Source organism: Prinia subflava (genome assembly GCF_021018805.1).
Source record: "Prinia subflava isolate CZ2003 ecotype Zambia chromosome W unlocalized genomic scaffold, Cam_Psub_1.2 scaffold_32_NEW, whole genome shotgun sequence".
Lineage (NCBI taxonomy): Eukaryota > Metazoa > Chordata > Aves > Passeriformes > Cisticolidae > Prinia > Prinia subflava.
The window spans coordinates 933,204-953,160 of record NW_026960609.1 but is presented as its reverse complement, the minus strand read 5'-3'; the positions used below and the strand labels follow the sequence as shown (position 1 = coordinate 953,160).

Here is a 19,957-nt window from a genome sequence, read left to right as displayed (position 1 = left end):
ATGATTTATACTACACTAAGGCAATTTATGCTTTAATTTACAGTATCTGTCTACCTTTTTTTCCTCAAATGTATCTAGTCAACTGAGCCACCCTGGAAGCTACACTTCCAAAACAAAATATTACCTCCATTATCCAGATTACTTATCCATGAAGGCAATGCCACCTACAGAACTTGCTCAAAACTTCCAGTATGGTTGCTCTACTAACTTTTCTGAAGCAGTCAGCATAATTTTGTCATACTCTGAACTTTTCCAGATGCTTATTTTCATTTTCTGTTACCTATACCAAGAGATTCCCTTATCTCAAGTTTGATTTTAGTTTTACACATGCAAGGTTCAGGTATTTCCTAGTCAGGTTTTAAGACAAACATTCACCCTCATAAGGAAACAAACAAACATGAGAAAACAGCAAAGAAAAAATATGCCAGTGTCAGAGCTGAAAGACAATTGCCATCCCTCTCAATTTCAATTGTCATGCCACTATGAAAAATCAGATGAACCAAGGACTAGGGAAAGATAACTACTTCCTCCCAGTAATTAGAAAATGGACCTTTCTGATGGTCATATTAGAAGCACTGGCAGTAACTATGGAAGAGTTATATAAAAACTTTCTTCCTCTTTTTCTTACAGTTGCCCAAAGCAAAGTACAGTGGTCATACTATCTGTCCTGCTTTCAAGCTACACCAAACTCCAGAGCTGCACATGCTTGGGGGATTCTGAAACTTCTTAAGAGTGATCTGTCCAAATATTTTGCCAGCAACACTACTAGCTACATATGGTTGCATTAACTCAAATATATATATATCTATATATATCTTCTCAATGCAACACATCTTGTTGCTATGCCAAGATAATTATTTACATGGTAGACCCTCAATCACATAAAGCATTCTTTGTTCCTGTAGAACACCTTATTAGCAAACATAACTTCACATTTTTAAGGGAGATTTCTGTATTTCATGCTTGGTCAAAAGGTCTCTGAATTGATCAAGTGTTTTAATTATCCATTTATGAGAGTTCAGTAAAAGGTGATCACAGAAGGGTTGAGGTTGAAAGGGGACTTCCATTGGTCAGCTGCTCCAACCAACACCTGTGCTCAAGCTAGGGCAGCTAGAGCCAGCTGCACAGGGCCCCATCAAGATGGCTTTTGAATGACTCCAAGGATGGAACTCCACAACCTCTCTGGGCAACCTGTGCTACTGTTTGAAAAGCAGAAACTCACTTACTGTGAGAGCTGTCAATTATTGCCTGTTACCTCTTGCCCTGTCCCTGGACACTACTGACAAGAGTTTGGCTGCCCCTTCTCCATTTCCTACAACCAGCTTTTACATACCCAGATAGGGCCCCTCTGAGCCTCGTCCTCTCCACACTCAGTGGCCCCAGCTCTCTTGGATTTCCTCAAATGAAAGATGCTCCAGCAGTCCCAGGGCCATCTCTGCACCAGCACTGAACTTGTCAATGTTTTTCTCACACTGGGGAGACCAGACCTGAATCCAGCACTTCAGGTATGGCCTCACCAGTGCTGAGGAGAGGATTCACCTCTATCAACCTGCTGGCAACAATTCACCTTATGCAGCCCAGAAGGCTCTTGGCAAATTCTCCAAGACCACCCATTAAAACCTCTGTCTCCATAAATCAAGGGGTGAAGGCAAAGAGTCTAACACACTTTCAGAAGCCATAGCAAATGGATTATAACCAAAAAGATATCTGCAGAGTTACTTGCTCATGGGCAGTACTTCTGAGATTAGCCAAGGTTATACAAATAACCTACAGCAAAATATTGTCTGTTACAATAGGATACAGGATGTGAGGTTAATAGTGTACAGAAAATTCACATGCATTTAAGACTTCTGTTAATGACAGTGATATTGTTATGAACAAGTTTCCTGGTCGGGAGCAGCTGGGCTGCCCCTGTCCTGGCCCCGTGGCAGGACGGTTGCCCCGTCCCCCCCTGGTGGAAAGCGCAGAGCACACATTGGCATGTTAAAAGAGCTCTGGGAGTGCAGCCCCCCTCCTCCCAGTTTGTGCTGTCACCCAGCCTTTTGGAGGAATGGGGGTTCTTCCTGTTTGTAACTCCCACACCCTAGCAAGTTTGAAGACGGAGGGAAGAAGGGAAAGGCGGGAAGAAGGGAAAGGCGGGAAGAAAGGAAAGGCGGGTAGAAGGGAGAGGAGGCATTCTCCTACCTCATTAAAATGTGAAAAGGAGCGGCTCCAGCCTTGATGACCCGGCCATTGTTCGCTGTAACTACTTTTTTTTAGCAGGAATACCTCTGCTGTGACCAGGACAAATGCATGTGCATTTGTATATGCAAATAAAACTGCCCCTGTGAATCCTGAGAAGGTATTTTAGAGAAACTGCACCCCAAGACAAGAAGCTAGATGCATCAGAGGAGAATTAGATAGTGCCCTGGCCGAGCAAGAATGACTTTAATAATGAGCTGATCACTTTAATAAAGAGCTGAATATTCATAAAGGCATATGCCCTGTTCTTTTCAATATTCCTCATCTTCTCTGTGGTAAACAAATGGTATTTACATGGGAGGTGTCACCTGAGATTCAGAGCTCCAGAGAAAAAACAGTACCTTGTTAAAAGGATAAAAGTATGCCATTCCCTAATGTACAAGCACTCTGTATGTATAAACTAACTTTCATATATTTTCACATACCACACAGAAACTGTGAGATATGGACCAATTACTAAGAGCTCAACAAATTGCCACAAATATGACTTACGGGACCAAGGCATCTCTCCTGTGAAAACGTGAAATGATTAATTCATGTTCTTATGGTAAATTGGAAAATTATAAAAGCTGTATAAATTTACATCAGGTAAAAGTCTATGTTTTAAGAGATTTTGCAGCAGATGGTGAAACTGACCACCCTGAAACAGCAGGCACCTCCATTCAGAAGGGAACAAAATACTTTTCTGGGAAAGCTTGCAGCCTTCTCAAGCACCGGAGATAAGCTGGCACCAACAACTCACACCTCAGGTGCCACCTTCACAGACCATCAAGCAACATCATCATACATATCTCGATCATTCATCAACTATAAGGACCTATAGAAATTGGACATTAACATTTGAACTAAGAAAAGAACTCTTTTCTGCTTGGCCGGGGAAACTCCCTTGGATTTGTATAGCTAGTCGGGAAACAAAGGGAAATATGGGGAAATATTGCCGAGGGCAGAATAAAATGTATAAAAACCAAGCCCCGAACCGGGCAAATTTGTGAACCGTTGGGGGAGATAGCAGACTGCCAGGTTCTGTATCTCACGGTTCGCCCTTGGCATTTTCCCGAGAAAAGACTGTCAAGTGTCTCTGCTGTTGGTGGGTTTATCAAAATTCAGTAATTTGATCTTTATTAATAAACCAAATTATTACTTTAATTAGAATATCGTATTGGCATTTATAACACTCCTCCTTGTTACTGATAACATAACGACAGATTAAAAGTTTTTATGGTTAACAGAAACTATAAGCACTTCATCTCAGCAAGATTTTTTAAAAAAAATATGCAGACAGTTCATTCTCTGATAATCTAAACCAAATTTAGGGGTATACACAGAGTATATGACTAACTAAAAATTTCACCAACTGCCTTTGCCAGTTCTCTGCTTCTTGAGAGTCAAGTTCCCCAGAAGCTACCACCCAGCTTCCTGCCCTGCTGTACAGGCACCTCCAGGATACTCATTTGAGCCAAGAGGGCTCGTGAGGAAAAGCAGTACTAAAACAGCTCTCTGCTTTGGATTTCTAAACTACTTTAGCTCTAAATTCCCTTAGTAACATTTCACTGCACTGAACACACACCCCCTTGCCCACTGTGCTCTTCCTTTCTTCTTCCCAAACTCTCCATCTGTTGTCTCAATACATCATGTTATGCCATTAGGCTTCCCTCTAGTAATCACAGACACCACCATTTGGGTGTCACAGGATAGCAGATTTCTCAGGGAAGTCAGTAATGCTCCCACACCTGTCTGGTATGTACATCTTTAGTACTACTAATGTGATTTTAAGAGTTACTCTATTATATCCAAAAAATAAGTAAAACAGATTTTATTTAAGGTGACCCAAATGTGTTCATTACTGAAGAAAACTTTGTAAATGGGCACAGAAAGAAAATGTATGCATGAAGTCTTCTGCTTGTTTTTCCAACAATAAAGAACAACCATATGCACATACACAGAAAACATTTTAGACTACGCTTCTGAAGAGAGAGCAACAGTGAGGCAAACTTTCTTGGCAAACCTGCCACCTACAGACAAGTTCATCCTCACTTGGTAAATGAGCATTGCAAAGTAGAAAGTCACTTAGCTCACTCTTAAAATAAGAGCTAATGCTGTAAAAGATCAGATATAACAAAGTGGTTTAAACCAAAGAGAAATCATGCACTGAAAAAAGAAGGCCAAAATTAGAAATCCTAGGATGACAACTTGATTCACAGTTTACTCAAGTTAATGAAAGACTCCATCTCCCACAGATTTCAGCAGGTTATGAAACAGGTCCTGCAGAGGGAAATGTTCCAAGTCACAAACAGCAATGTCGTATTTTGATATGTAATTGCCACCACTGCCTATGAAGAAATCCCTGGTGTAAAATAGAGAACAAATACAATCATCTCACTTTCTCATTTTTAAAATGGCATGAAAGCAACAACAAAAGAAAGTTATTGAAGAGGGCTAGATTGTTCCCAGCTGTTGTCATAAAATACTACAGCTGTTCATGTCATTGGAGTTAATGACATGTTGCACTTTTTTAAAGATTGTAACACAGTATGACCATTGTAATCTACATCAAACTGAAACTTGGCAAGCATTATGGAAAAAAGACTAAGAAATTATTTAAATTCTGTTTGATTTTATTTTTTAATTTCTGTTTATGGGCTGGTTTGGAGTGTTTTGGGGGGAATAGGAAGGGATTTTGTATGAATGGTTCTTTATTCAAATTGTCAATTATGTTAAACTACTTTAAAAATCATGATAAATAACAGGTATTAAATTACCAAAATTGTCTTTTCCAGTAATAAAAAGAGAATTCAATGAATAAGTCCTGTTGGGGTTTTTTTGGGTTTTTTTTTTTGTTGTAGTTGAAAAGAGGTATGCTGACTAAAAGTTTCAAGTTCAAAGATCATGATGAAACATCTTTTCTCTGGAGCCAAGAACAGGATAGGCATCACCATCTAGAAGCTTTTAATTGTTCTGTTAACTGAACTATACATGAACCAAATCAGATTTTTTCATAAAGATTCAAGTACACAACTGCAAAGAAAAGGCTAAAATAGAAAAACTCATATATATATATACGCAGAAAGAATTTTCAGATACAGCTCTCTCTAATGGAGCATTACTCCTTGACATATGGAGAAAAAGCTAGGGGAAAGCATGTGTTCCTGCACAAAATCTTCATAGAACTTGAAACATACTATTTTAAGTAATTTCATGTAATTTCTCAAGAAAATGAGAGTATAGGTTCCTCTCTAGCCATGTGTCTTCCCCTCCAAGATCATCCATCGAGAGCTATAGACCAGAAAGAAATCACAATCCTGCACTGCTTTTTATCTTCCCTATAGTTATCAAGAAAATCAATAATTCATGAAGAAAACTAGAAGTCATTTACCACTTTCTCCACTTTAAGACACAAAAACACTGCCAGAGAAATTCCACATACTTTAGAAAGATCACCTAAACATACCCTGCTTTGACCCATTTTCGTGGCACCAGCCCGGGACTCTGTAACAAGTAACAAAAACAGCTGCAACAAAAAACCTATGACAATGAAGCTTCCTTATCCAAAGAAAAAACTAATTGCTAAATGTGTACCAAACACAGCAACAGACAACAAATTAGAAGCTGAGCCTCTTTTCCTGACTTTGGGACATCTATCTAGACCGCAAAGGATTTCTTTCCAAATGATGGTTACTTCAAAACACGAACAACTCTGAAACTTTATGTAGCCACACAGCTACTCATTTGTCACTATCAGCAAATTAAAAAAATAATAAAGTAAAATCATACACCCTACCTTCAAAGACACTCACAAAAACCTAAATTAAAAATAAAAATCTAATCACACACTACAGGGGCCAAAATTCTGTAGTTTGGATTCTATTAATTAAGCCTATTGAACAATGCCCAGAGTGACTATTATAAGACTCTCTGTAGCATCACATCTGCATAAGCCATTATTAACACATGTTATTTTCACCATTTCAATCAGAAGTTCAAAGTGCATTTCCTTTCTTATGGCAACATTGTACAGAAAGTCTGCACAACTAGGAAGTATTAAACACTGTAGCAGAATTCGCTCTATAGCAATTCTGTTGGTTTTTTTTTTCCCCTCATTCCAACAGCTCCACATTGTGCAACAGTCAAGATAATTCAAAAGATTTTGGCCAACAGCAACCTGATGTAATAAAATGCCTAAGTTGAATGCCTCTAAAAGATGGGATGGATAAAAAGAATATAGGATAGAATACTGTTATACCAATACCTGTCTCCATCAGTACATGTTTAATCACATTATAGCACTTTTTTATTTTGAAAGCTTGATTTTATTAACCCAGATATGCCTATCTGAAAGATAAAAAAAAAAAGCTGCTGCTTTTTTCAAAGATTTTATACAACACTTTTTTAGCATGGTTTTTCCCTTTCTTTTCCACAAAGGTTTGGTACAGTATCCATACAGACTAGGTTTTGCACCTTCTACACCTAAAGTTTAAGGTGAGGGTTTTAAAACTCACTCATCTCTGGTGAACCTCAGCATTCTTCTCAGTATTACCAACTTGACGAAGTCTTACCTTTCTAACTTACCTTGCTAACTAACTTCCATGTCTGAGTATAAAAGCACCAAAGCACGAGGGCCCATATCACCTCCCTTCCAAGTTAACCAAGAACACACTGTCCATGCTATTTTTACAAACTACGCAAGTTGCAACTAACAGTCACACTATGAGTGTTCAACATAAGCCACTAAGAAACCTGCAAGCAGCAACTGAGCTGTAGAATAGAGGCGTCCTTCTGTGACAAGCTGGGTAGAGTTTGAATAGCACACTGACAGTGGAGCTGTTCACTGAAAAGAAAGCTACAGTCAGCAGCTGGCTGCAGAGTTACAACAGAAGTCTGAGAAGAGGCAGAATATACTTCCCCTGTTCTCACAGGCTTCCCCACGCACCTTCAGTTGCACCAAAAGGAAAGATAGTGTTCTATGAACCTCTTCCATTAAATACATGCACCCAAATCTACTGGGCAGCACTTAGGCTGCTCATCATATGTAGCAATAAGCAAATAAGCATAAGAGCAATAAGAAGAGAAGAGTTTGCAGAAATGCAGGACAGGAATAGACATGGAAATAAAGGGCATTTAGTATGAGAGGGAAAAAGCATTAAAAACCCAAATTGCTGAGAAGTAAAAGGAGCTGCAACAGAAGTTGAGCACAGCTTTTAAATACAAGTAGAAAGAAGTCTGAGTGATAGACAATTTCCAAATGAAATGTTTTCAAAAACTGGTTGAATACACCCTAAAGTGAAAGGATGCCATCTACACCTTAGACACATGCACCCCCATGTGGAATTGCATTTTATTGAAATGGTATGCTCTGGCTCACCCCTGGAAAGTGTATGGTTTATCCCAAGTATGTAACCTCCCCTGCAGTATCGTCTATCTGTAACTCTATTGGCTGAAGAATCTTACCGCGCCCACTTCGAAACTCCGTGTTAAGAGTGCAGGGGGAAGTGGGCTCGCTCTCTTTGCCCGGGAGGTCTCCGGAGGCTTCGCTCCTCTCCCCTTCCCTCTCTCCCCTTCCCTTCCCCCTCTCCCTCAGTGACCATGCTGCCTTCCCGGGGTAAGACTCCAAATAAACCTTCATCTCATCAGCACCTCACCAGACGTTTAGAGACTCATTGCCTGCCTGCATGCGAACACCCTCGACCCTAGAGCCCGGGGGGCTCCTGGGGAACCCTCCCCGGGGTCCCCCCCTAAATCTAAATTACAACACCCCCAGACATAGAAGAACTAATTCAAACCACTATTTCTAATGCATGGTGCCTTGCCACTCTGCTTTTTTTCCTGTCCAGCTCCAAACATAAATGGTGTTATTCGAAATTAGCTGGAGATGATGCTGGCATCCTAAATCCATCTTAAGTAAGACAGTCATGTTCTCCTCATACAGCAGTGTTGCTGTACCGTTACCATGCCTAAGCTCTCTTATAAATAGATATCAGTCAGTTTAAAACACACGAAGATGACGGTCAAGGAGGTACTACTCCGGAGGTGATACTTCAACAGCGTCAGTTTTCTGGGGGAAGAGTAAATAGGGTAGGAATTAGCTCAGACTTTTACTTTTAAAAAAATTATTTACCATCATAGCACTTATCGTCTTCCTGGCTTTCCACATATGATCTCTGGTCTCTTCCTTTATTCAGTAATTATAGGAAAACAGTAAGTATGTACCTGGCGTACCACCTCCAGCAATCTACAACCCAAGTGGCAGATCACTGAGTGAATCACACACTTAGGTGAACATGCATACTTAGGCTGCACATGCAGTATAATGGTTTTCAAAACTGAGATGATACTTTCCACTATTACTGAATAGACAAAAAATGATCTTTTATGGGGGAAAGTCAAAGTAAATGACTGATTATCAGAACAGGACATTATTTCAGTGTTCAGCTGAAGAACCATTGTGAAATCATAGCCTATATTTGATTCATGAAACCACATACAAAAGAAGGCACATATAAGAAGGCATCTTTTCATGAAGATGATTTGAAGTGGCTTTTACTTCAGAAACTTGTGGCTTCTTTTATGGCATGCTTACAGTAAGTGTTAAGTAGTAACAGTCCATCTTAAAATACTCTTAAGGAAGTACTTTTTTCCACATTCCTTGAAGCTATGAAGAAGAAACTAATCCCCACTATATATAGCTTCAACATCACCGAGAAGCCTAAGATAAATTATTATTCACACTTAAATGGAGTACCAAATTTAACTTATAATCTTGCTTTTGTACTATAAGTAGGAGTCACTCAGCAAAACAGAAGAAACTGGAAAAAAAACCAGGAAAGATGAGTTGGGAATATCCAAGCTACAGGTACTTATTTACTGATATTACCCAAAATTACTTTTGATAGAAAATCCCTTTAGAAATACCAGACAGAAAACACTATGCTGAGTTCTAGAAGCCTAGAACTACAAAAAGATAATTTAAAATATCAAGTCATATAATCAAAGGTAAATATATTTTGTATGTCATCTTTCTGCCACAACCTGCACTGAAATCCAAGCACATCCATGCAACAACTATCATCCCTAAGTGGGATACATGTGATGGAAGTAAATACCATTCATTTTGGCTATGGATAGCAGAGAGAAAACAACTGTTCTCCACAACATCCCCCTACAGAAAATGACCTCAACTGGCTCATATTTTCCAATTAAGTTAAACGCTGATATCATCCAGTATGTACTCCTCTTTCAAGATTACCAACAGTGGTATTAAAAGCACCAGCTCTCTAGTGAGGCTCAGTCAAAAAGAGCAGGCAACAGAAGGCAGCTTTAGCCGACATGGAATTCAGAAGCATACAAAAGGTTTTTAAGACACAAACAAGGCAATTTTGTGCCTCACTTCGTATCAGTCCTACGACTCAGCGCACTCAACAAGCCACTTTCATCATAAAGAGCATGAGAAAAGCCTCCCACCTATGCAGTGCAGAAATAACTCTGTAAGAAAGGCACCCTTCAACATGTGCACCATTTTCCCCCTATGCCTATACAGCAAAAGACTTGTTTCACTAAAGGGCTTATTTACAAAATTATGTTAATGACTAAGAGGCTCAGTGAGTTCATAAATCAAAACAAATCACCAGCTTTATTATACATAGTCATCAAAGACTGTACTTTGGTTTTGTTTCAGTTTCTCAGCACCACATTCATGATCTCTTACGAGCATTACACACATATAACATACACACACAGGTTTACACAACGTAAAACATACAACACCCAAGTGTCATCCAGTTGATAAAATCTACTGGTTTTACAAGTGTTAACTTAGTTTTGACATGAGGTAAGAACAAATCAGTTACATACATAAAAAAACATAACACAGCAAGCCTGTTTTCTTTCCTAAACAACCATATCTCTCCAAGTATAGTCAATTGTTTTCTGCTCTTAGGTGCCTCTCACACAGCTTGTTTCATAAAGGTACCAGGAGATTTGCAACTATGGAGTTACTAAAACTGAGGTGGATGTACACCTGTTCCTTCAAATGATGGTAAAAGTGGATAGGGAAGAGAAGGTAATCAATTCTCAGCAGTACCAGTGCCACCTTTCTGGCATAGCTGTGGGTGGATTCCCTAGTTAATAATACACCTTGAACCCAGATGCAGTCTTCCTCAGAGCAAGCAGTATATTCCCAAGTACTACAACAATAAATTAATTAAAAGCAAACTGAAGTCAGCTTTCCTACGCCAATAGGAACAGCGACAAAGCAATTCCTTCCTTTTCCTCTTAAGGATCAGGTAGACCCAATCTTCAGCATCCTCAAAAGAGAGGCATATTATCCTTTACTGTATTAGACAGTTATAACTATTTAAGTAACCCTTGTCATAAATAAGCAATCCTCAAATTTACACCAAAATATATACCAAATCCATCAACATTACAGACATTCAGGTCAACACAATTGCTCAAAAACCAGTGAAGCACTTGCAGGACACATCTATGCTGGAAAAATTGAACTCAATTCAGAGGGAGACAGAGGCAGGCTTCTGCAATTCACCAATGCCGGATTCTAGCCTGGAGCACAAGCCTTTGATGAATACACAGTCGTCTCCCTGGACTAATGGGAATTAGCAATGAAGTCTAGGGTTTCCATTATTAACAGCAATTTTACCTCTCACAAATCTGAAATTAACACTGATGGCAACATATCGATCAGGAACTGGCATTCATATTATATTACAAACAGTCAGCCTGCACTTTAGGAGAGCATTAACAATGACACAGTTTGAAATTCAGAGACAATAGAGAGTGATGTCTGGTTTTATTGTGTGTTGTCAATTGCTGATATAACCATATAAACCTCCCCGTGCAATGCACGAGAGGAAAGGAGACTGCCATCACCAAGGATCACAAGCCATGGCTGCAGCCCTTCTAAACAGCCAAGACAGAATTATTTCATTAAAACTCCACTTCCAAAAAAAAAAAAAACCTCACACAAAAGCATACTACCATCTGACCTGCCCAGAAAAAAATCAAAACAATTATTGTACCTAACTAACTGCAAGATTTCCAAGAAATTTTGACTTCACTTTTTTGTATGACTACTCCAGTTGACTTTCAAAGCTTTTATTTAGGATTACTATGCTTTAGTGCAGTATTCCTCAGAGGCACTAATGCAAGACTAAATATGTTGAAGAGGTCAAGTAACATGATACATGGGTTTTCCTTCCCGATGGGTGGGGTTCAAATCTTGCTAATGTCACTAGTGAGCAAAAGCTGTTGACATCAGGCAGCTGAACCATGTGGAATGAGCTACTATCCTCAGTCCAGTTTTTCCTGGTGTTAGAAATGAGACGCTTGACATGGCCAATATATCAAGCAGCAATTCAATTTAATAATTAATTAATTAACATGGTAAAGTGTGAGCAAAGACAGCGCACTGGGTACAGTGGTAGGGGTTTTCCCTTCTAACTGCACACTGATTGCTGGACTTGCTGGTATTTTATTTGCTATATTCATACAAATTCATAAGCTTTCTCAGCAGTTTCTTTTTCTAGTTTTAACGTCACAATTCAATACTTAACAGTCATAAATTCATATTTTGTCTTGTACAATTCTATAGGCTATTGTGATCTATTTTGATATTTCAGTATTCCAGGATGTACTTCCAGGATATGTTTTCTAAGTGGCGGGATCTAGCTTCTAGATGTGGGGTCCAACTTCTCTTTTCTAGGTCTATCAATCTTTGATAGTCATGTTCAGTTTTCCTTTTTCGGGAACTATAAATCAGCGAGCTGAAGTCTTTCTTTCGTGTCCAGGATGTTTTCCCACCTTCTGTGAAAGGCCTGGGCCCCCTTCTTATTTCCTTCTTTTGTCTAAAAGGCTTTTTACATTCTAAAACTACAGTTAAAATTCTTTAATACAAAGCAAGCTTCTAAAGTTATAATTAAAAGACACTTATTACAGAATAGCTTGAGACTTATAATAGGTAATTGCAAGCAAAAGATTTATTCAAAAACTTCCTTCCATGCTTTCCTCAGTTGTTTATTAGAACTCATCTTTATAACTGTCCCATGGCCGTGTTCCACAACTACAATTACACAGATTTTCTTCATTTCCCTGACATGAAACATAACTTTGCATTTCACACTGGACAAGTATTCCTACCTTCACAAGAACAACCAAGCCCACACTCTGGCTGGCAAGTCTCAAGAGTTAGAAGCAACATGGATAAGAAATAGCTTCCTCAGTTCTGAAGAAGGACATGAACTCTTAAGACAGCTCTGTTCAAGTGAAAGCTGCACCATACTACTAACAAAAAGGCAAGGAATTTCAATGAATAAGTACATCGAGTCAGCATCTCCTGCAACAGTATGTTGTCCTGAGCTTTGATCTCACAAACTTCTGAATGCACCTGAACATATGGTTTATCATATTTGTAGTCGACAGACCAAAGTGTTGCTCCTCTACAGCACGACAAAATCCAGAGAATAAAGATGAACCGTGTAATTTGCATCACAACATACCATCTCAAGGATAGCACCAGAGTAAATTGAAAGTACCCCTCAAACCATAACTGCATTCTCTGGATTAATTCTCTGGAATAATTTTCCTTTTTCCTTTAGCTAAACAAAACAGATGGTTTTGTCAACTTTAACAGGAGTTAATTTGCTTCTGGAAACTTAACATGACACACAAGCTTGAATTTCATCTTTACACTTCTCATTGTAGGACAGATCTGAATAACGAAGCCAGAAGACCAGGACGTTAAAAACATTAGGGGCTCCCAAACCTTTTCCCCTCATCCCAAACGCATATTTTATTTTTGAGTTAATTCAGTTTAAGTACTGTAATAAATGTGATTTGTTAATGTGTTTTCGATATGTTTATAAAATGTAATTTGTTAATTTGTGCTTTCTATGCATATGTATAACACAAATGAATTCCTGTAACATAAAATATGCTCAGGACTGACATAGACACAGCCTCCCTCAGGAGCTGCGACTCCCAGGAAATCACCATTCAGGACGGGACAATAGCTCTTCCCATAACTGGAGTCCACGGTTGGCATCAAAATAGAGGCTAATCAAGACTGAGATCAGCTATCCAAGGGCAACAGAATGGTGAGATTCCCGGCGATCAGTGGTAGCAAGATAAGAGAGAAGTGGATTTTGATAAGGGAACGCCCCTCCTATTCAACATCCCGGACTCTATTCAGACCTCGGAAGAGAGAGATTAACGATCGTTACTTCGACGAGGAAATCTATTCAGCAGGGCAGAGGAGAAACATGAATACATGAAATCACCATGGAAAACCATGAACTGTGGGGAAAACCTTTGCCACGGGCTAAATAAACTGTATAAAAACTGGGACCGGGACAGGGCCAATTCGTGAACTCTGGGGGATTGCAGTGCGATAGAGGCTGCTTTCCGTTCACCTTCTGACGATCCCAGGCATCGTCACCGAAACTCTGCCCGTTGGTTTACCGAAATTCTGTAATTTTATTTTTAATAAACCAAATTTTTTAATTGGCAAAGTGGATTGGCATTTTTAACAGTACAGTTCAGACAATTCAAAAAGCAAAGCAAAATGAGTGTGAGATGAAATCCTCGCCTATGGAAATACTCCACTTCTCCATATATTTGAGCTTTTTAAGCACAAGAAGCAAAAAACGAAACCAAACCCAGAGCAACCCCCCTGAAGAAGCAGCTCTCAGCCACAAGCAATTTGTACGAAGCTGCTGGAACTGTAATCCCCCCAAGCCCGTCCCACCGTTACGTAACAGTGCCAAGTCAGGATTTTTCACCAGCCAGCTCAGTTACTGTTAGAAGGAAACATCTCACACACATGAGCAATAGAGAGCGTTAAAAAAAATCAACAAAACATAATAAAATCGAACAAAAAAATCCCACACAGGCAAGTAGAGGAAAAAAAAAACCACTAATCCAGAGACTAGATCCATGTTAAAGGCATTTCCTTTTCAAGTGAGGTTTTATATTATATTTTAACTTTAAGGAATTTCACTAACTTGCTTTCTCAGGTTACACCCTACCAGTGTTAAAATAGCTGGTTTTTCTCTCTAAGATAACAAGACTTCAACGACTTATATAGGTGCTCACAATGTACCTTTTTATTTAATTATTCTTTGTTAATTTAACATTGCAAGCCCATTTCAGTTGTTCATCTCAAGAAGGTACAAATCACACCCTAAACAACAGAAACAACAACGTGATCTTTCCTTTATTACCACCAGTTGTTTTCTTGATTTCCCTAGTGTCTATATGAAGGCAGTGTGAAGTGCCTATGATGCAGCAAAGAATAATCCTATTAACAATCAGTTTACTGTGTACTACACTCTTCAGATGCTATTTTAAAAGATTTCAATATTTAACAGAGGCCTGAACCAGTTAAGCAAATCTTCACATCTACAGCGAAACACTGATGTTGAGACAAACAGTTAGCAGGGGCAATGTACACTCAAGCACCATCTATGTTCTTTTTGTTCAAGACTAGAGCTCAGTTTGACCAAGTTGGTTTCTCACTGAGTTGCATTATAAAAGTATTTAACTACACATACTGCTAAGTTTCCTTAAAATAGTGGGTTTAGATGTTTGAGACATTTACATGTGTGAAAAATGCAAAGAGCGATTCCTGACAAAACACATTTGGATGAGCTGAAAGCAGTGAAGGTTTTATACATACTGAAATAATTCCTATCCATAACAAACACTGTCTTAAGTCAAAGGAAGTTCTGCCACAGCAAAGATCAGGCAGCTTGGCCACGTATTTGGACCAAGCAGATTAAGGAAATTAAAAAAGAAAATAAGATACCCGAAAATCATGATCTCCTAACAGCATGGCCATTTGTTGTTTCTACAGGAGACAAGATCAGCTTAACACAGGCTTTAAAGCCTGCTCTTGGTGTGATGTAACAGACTGAAACTTAAATTGTAAATATTCTAGATATTACAAGGTAAAGATGAATTTACAAGTGATTTTCTCAAAATTATTGTAATTCTGTTTCGTACACTATCTGAATATCTACAATTTCCTTTGGAGGGGCACAAAATGAAGTAAGAGGGGAAAAGACATGAGAAGGTAAATGTAAATATAAACACAAAACCATAAATAACACATCTTCCCCAATAATATTTACACTGTTTCATTCAGGCATACACTCATGTAAATACAGATGTGTACGTATTTCAAGGCCATTTCCATTTCTAGTTTCCCAGGATCTGGACACATGCATGCTGCACCTAGGATTTGTGCAGTACACCGTAGCATGCGGGTTATAACCTAACTGGGTGAAATACACCAGAGCTGGGTACACTTGGCTGTGTGCCCAGTGCGGAAGGAAAGAAACAAACAAACAAGAAACAAACAACCCAGACCATTAAATACACATGCACTTCCTACACACCGAGAAATGCACATGTGCAATTTACATCAGGCATCACCTCAGCAAATAAAACCTTGGTCTGTACTGCGGGGCACAACGTGTTGTTAACCCGAACTCTAATTTGTTTATACGGCCGTAGCTGGCAGCACATGCGTACCTCCGAAACAGAGAAAAAATCATGGAGCCCATACGTGTTTGTGCCGAGGACCCTCACGCATATATGCACGCCCACGGAACGCCCGCTGGATAACTTCACATCCTAGCAGGCCGGGCCGTCAGCATGAGACGGCGATGGAGGAGGAGGAGAAGGAAGCAGCCTTCGCCGCCTGCCACAACGCCCGCGCTCACGGCGCGCTCCCCCTCGCCCGGCATCCCCGCCGCGGGTGCCGCGGGGGCGGCCCTGCGGGAGCGGGGCACGGGGGAGCCGAGCGGCGCAATCGGTCCCCCAGCAGCGGCGCTCGGTGTGGGGGGGAGCCCCGGCTGCTGGAGCGGGGAGGTTTCCAGGCATCCTTGCTGCATACGGGGAGCAGAACGGCAGTGACAAGCGGCGGCGCAGCCTGCGGGGGGGGGCTCCGGGGAGCGCGGTCCGGAGGAGAAGGAGGAATGGGGGATGCCCAGAGGAGCAGGCGGGCTGGGGGGGGAGCCGAGCCCTCCTCTCCCCCAGGCACCTAGGCGGGGGAGGACGCTGGGGCTCCCCCTCTCTCTCACGCCAGCCCTGTGCAGCGCCTTCAAGGCGGAGGAGGGGAGGCGGCGGGGGGGAGGAAGGGGGGGGAAATGCTGCAATGTAGCGCCGGGCAGGCAGGAGAGGGAAGCCGCAAACCCTCCACTGGGGCCCGGCGCAAGCCCCCGGGCCGAGCCCACCCCTCCCAAATGCCGCGCTGCCGGCAGCCCCGCGATACCTGCCCGGAGCGGGCAAGGGGGGACGGACGCGACCCCAGCAGGGGGCCCGGCGGGAGGACCCAGCCGAAAGGGCGGCGGGAGCGCAGCACCCACCTTTCACCACCCTGTCCGTCGTCGATAACTTGGGATCAACGGCCTTATGCTCCGACATGTCCGGCGGCCGGGGAGGCGACGAGGCTCTCCCCCCTCGGGCAGGGCAGGCGCGGGCTGAGGCGGCGGCGGCCGCTGCGGTCACGGCTCCGGCTCCTCCGCTGCGGCCGAAGTTGCCGCGTCCCGCCGCCGTTCGCTGGCTCGGCTGTGCTCTGCCGCGCGGTGCCTTCCTCCTTCGTCTTCCTCCACCCCCGTCCTCCTTCAGTTAATTATTGCTCGCTATCAATCACGCCTCGGGGCTGTGCAGGACTGCTTGCTCTTCCCCCCGCCGCCAAAGATCCCGGCGACAACACCCGCGGCGGGCGGCTGTCAGGCAGCGCTGGCAGCAGGAACAGCCAGGTTGCACACGCAGCGGCCAGCCCTGCGCTTCCTTCCTCCACAGCGCGCCGCTCCGGCTCCTCCCGCCACCGCCGCCACCGCCGCCACCGCCGCCACCGCCGCCACTGCCGCCACCGCCGCCACTGCCGCCACTGCCGCCGCCGCACTGGATCGGGATCCGGATCCGTGTCCTCCCCGCCGCCCCCCGCAGGGTCTCTCCCCGGCTCGCACCGACACCAGCCGCGGCCCCGCGCACCACTGCACACACTCCGCCGCGCAGCCCCCGCGCGCCACCATTGGCCCGCGCCGCGCTGCCACTCACTGTGAGCGGCCCCGCCCCTGCACCGCCCAGGTGCGCCCACTCGCCCGCGCCGCGCGGAGCGTCGGGGCCGCGCAGCCCTCGCCGAGCGGCTGCACGGCCCGGCCTGGCCCGATTCCAGTCCCATCCTGCCCGACACGGCCCGTATGCGGCCGCGGGAGGGAGGCTGCAACCTGCCGCTCACGGGGGCGGCGGCTGCGTGCCGGGAACCGCGCCCGGCGGCCGCGCCTGCGTGCCCGGCCACCCCGCGCGGGCTCGGAGCGCCGACCGCTCCAAGCGCCTGCCCCGCGGGGAGCCCGCTCCGAGCTGGGGCGTCTCCGGAGAGGTGACACGCATGTAGTGGCACGCGCGCAGCCGGGACTGGCCTGAGCGAACGGGGATTCTTCTTAAATAGCGTCCATGAGCCGGGGGATTGCTGATCCATCCTCTCGGATAAAGGAAAAATACATCCATCGCCCCTAGCTGTGAGTCTTGCCCAGCACACCTGGCTACCCAGCACACGCCAACTTGGGGCATGGGCTGGCTCGGCCTCAATGCTGGGGCACCACGGTCCCCTCAAATGGGCCTGCAAGGACAAAGGGAATGGCCAAACATGAGTGAGAAGTGTTCACCGCCCTCAGATGGAAGACAGCAACTCTTTCTTCATGTTTCTTAGAGGATTGGAAAGTAATTTGCATCTATTAAAGTGTCCTCCACCATTCTAGACAGCATAAATATTGTTATGGCCTTGTTTATATGTGTTGTTCTGGAGGAGCTATTCCTGACTAATTTCATGACTGATTTCCAGAATAAGGCTGAGCTGTTCTGGTTTAGTTTAACACTGTGAGTTTTAATTAAAGAGGAAAATAGGGCACACATGTTCTGGAAGAGGGATGTTTACAGAATTGCTGTTGAATAACTTCTGTGTAGATTAGCCAAGAATCAACAGACGCCTAACCTGGCTTCCCATTTCCCTCTGGGGTGATGTACAAGTTGCTTGCTTAGCAGATACTATTGCTTTAGAAAGCCACAAAGAATATAAAATGGCACCTGTGACGTACTCTCTGCTTTGATTTGCCTGACATTTTTAGGGGACTTTTTTTGGCTGTCCTTGTGGTATTTTCTCTGAGCATGGGAAGACATTGTGTGTGACTGACATTTAGTAGGACAGCATGAGTTCTCAGCTCATTCCAACAACTGTGGTGAGCTCCATGTGCTGTGACCATCAAGCACAGACTAGCTGGGTAATAAAGTTGCCATCTGAGATTCCTATTGCAATGGTAACAAGAGAATGTGAAACAGAGCTAGGGCTCAAGCAAGGTTGTCTTATATATGCCCAGAAAAATCCTGAAGCCCATGGCAAGTAAGCAGACATCTCCCCATATGGTAGGCATACTTCATGAAGTGCGCAGAAGAATCTGGACAGAAAAAACCCTACATCTTCATCCCCGCTGCCGGGAAACACTGCCCAGCGGCACTTGGTGCTTGGACAGGGAAGGAGAAGCAGCATGTGAGGAATGCAGCATGGCCAGTATTGCCTACACATTGTGGCCCCAGCTTCATGAGGTGTGGAGGACCAGTTTGGATCCGTTCTTCTGTGACTGCAGGCTGCTTGCATGAGTCATCTGGATTTGTGTTCATAGGCTGGAATAACAGAGATGCTAGGTCTCTCAAGTTCACATTTTCTCCCCCATTAATCACAGGACAAGACTTGAGCTCTGATTTTTTTAACAAGAAAGTATAATTGTTGCTGCTGCTTATGTAAGGACATCCAGTGTTACAACTTCAGCATGACTGTGTTAATCCTGAAGGCTATATAGGAGTTCTTTTCTTTAATGATTTTCCTTTCCTTCTAGTTTTCAATTATAATATGCCATCCAGTCTATGTAAAGCTCTTTCATTTTATCTTGTGGTGGGTCTTGATTATTCATCTGTTGAATGTGTTTAGTCTTCCTTTACAAGGTAGAATCCCCATTTCAGATTGTCTCTTCTTTAGGAGCATTTAGATGAGCTTTCGTAAGACAAAGATCAGTACCACAGCCAAATACCATGTGTCATGCCACTTCTGCAAGGTATGATACAGCCAAGATTCAGATCAGATGGAGGGAAAGGAAGAGAGAGAGAAATCATCAAACATCATCTTTGTTCTCTGATAATGCTAACAAACTAGAGATACTGTTTCAGATTTGTGTTAGTAGTTAAGGTTGTATAGGCATTCCTTATGACACAATTCTTATGACTTAAATTCCTTATCACTTCAAATCCATCCACAGAGGTGGTCCTTCAGGTTTTTCTCACACTTCTTGGTCACAGAAGGATTTCTTTTTCATGGGATCTGAGTCCTATTAGATTCCTTTTTCTCATTTAACAGCAGGAGGAGAATATGAAGATCACATCTTTGAATGAAAAGAACACAGTCAGTGGATTCTGGGAAAATTCTAACACACTTGACCTCTTGCATCACTAATCCCTAGTAGAGCATTGTTAGTCATTTCATTCCCTAGTAGAATAGAAGCCCAGCATGATACATTGGAAGCTCTGATCTTCCAAGGATCCTGATTACTGATTTTGAGGACAAGCTCTGTGAGAGCTGGGGGAGAGATTTTTTTCAAGTCTGGAATAAGTTAGTGCCCACCTCTTTGCCTCAGATGAACAATTATTTTCCATT

General features: G+C 42.8%; 1 protein-coding gene across 1 annotated transcript in view; it reads right to left on the bottom strand.

Annotated features, from left to right (window-relative positions):
- LOC134565063 (protein phosphatase 3 catalytic subunit alpha-like) overlaps positions 1–17,240 on the bottom strand; it is a 223,718-nt gene extending 206,478 nt beyond the window's left edge. Inside the window, exon 1 of the mRNA XM_063424439.1 lies at positions 16,617–17,240. Within this exon, the coding sequence (XP_063280509.1) occupies positions 16,617–16,674 (58 nt within the window). The 5' untranslated portion in view covers positions 16,675–17,240. The remainder of the gene's footprint in view (positions 1–16,616) is intronic.
- Between the last annotated feature and the right edge of the window lie 2,717 nt (positions 17,241–19,957).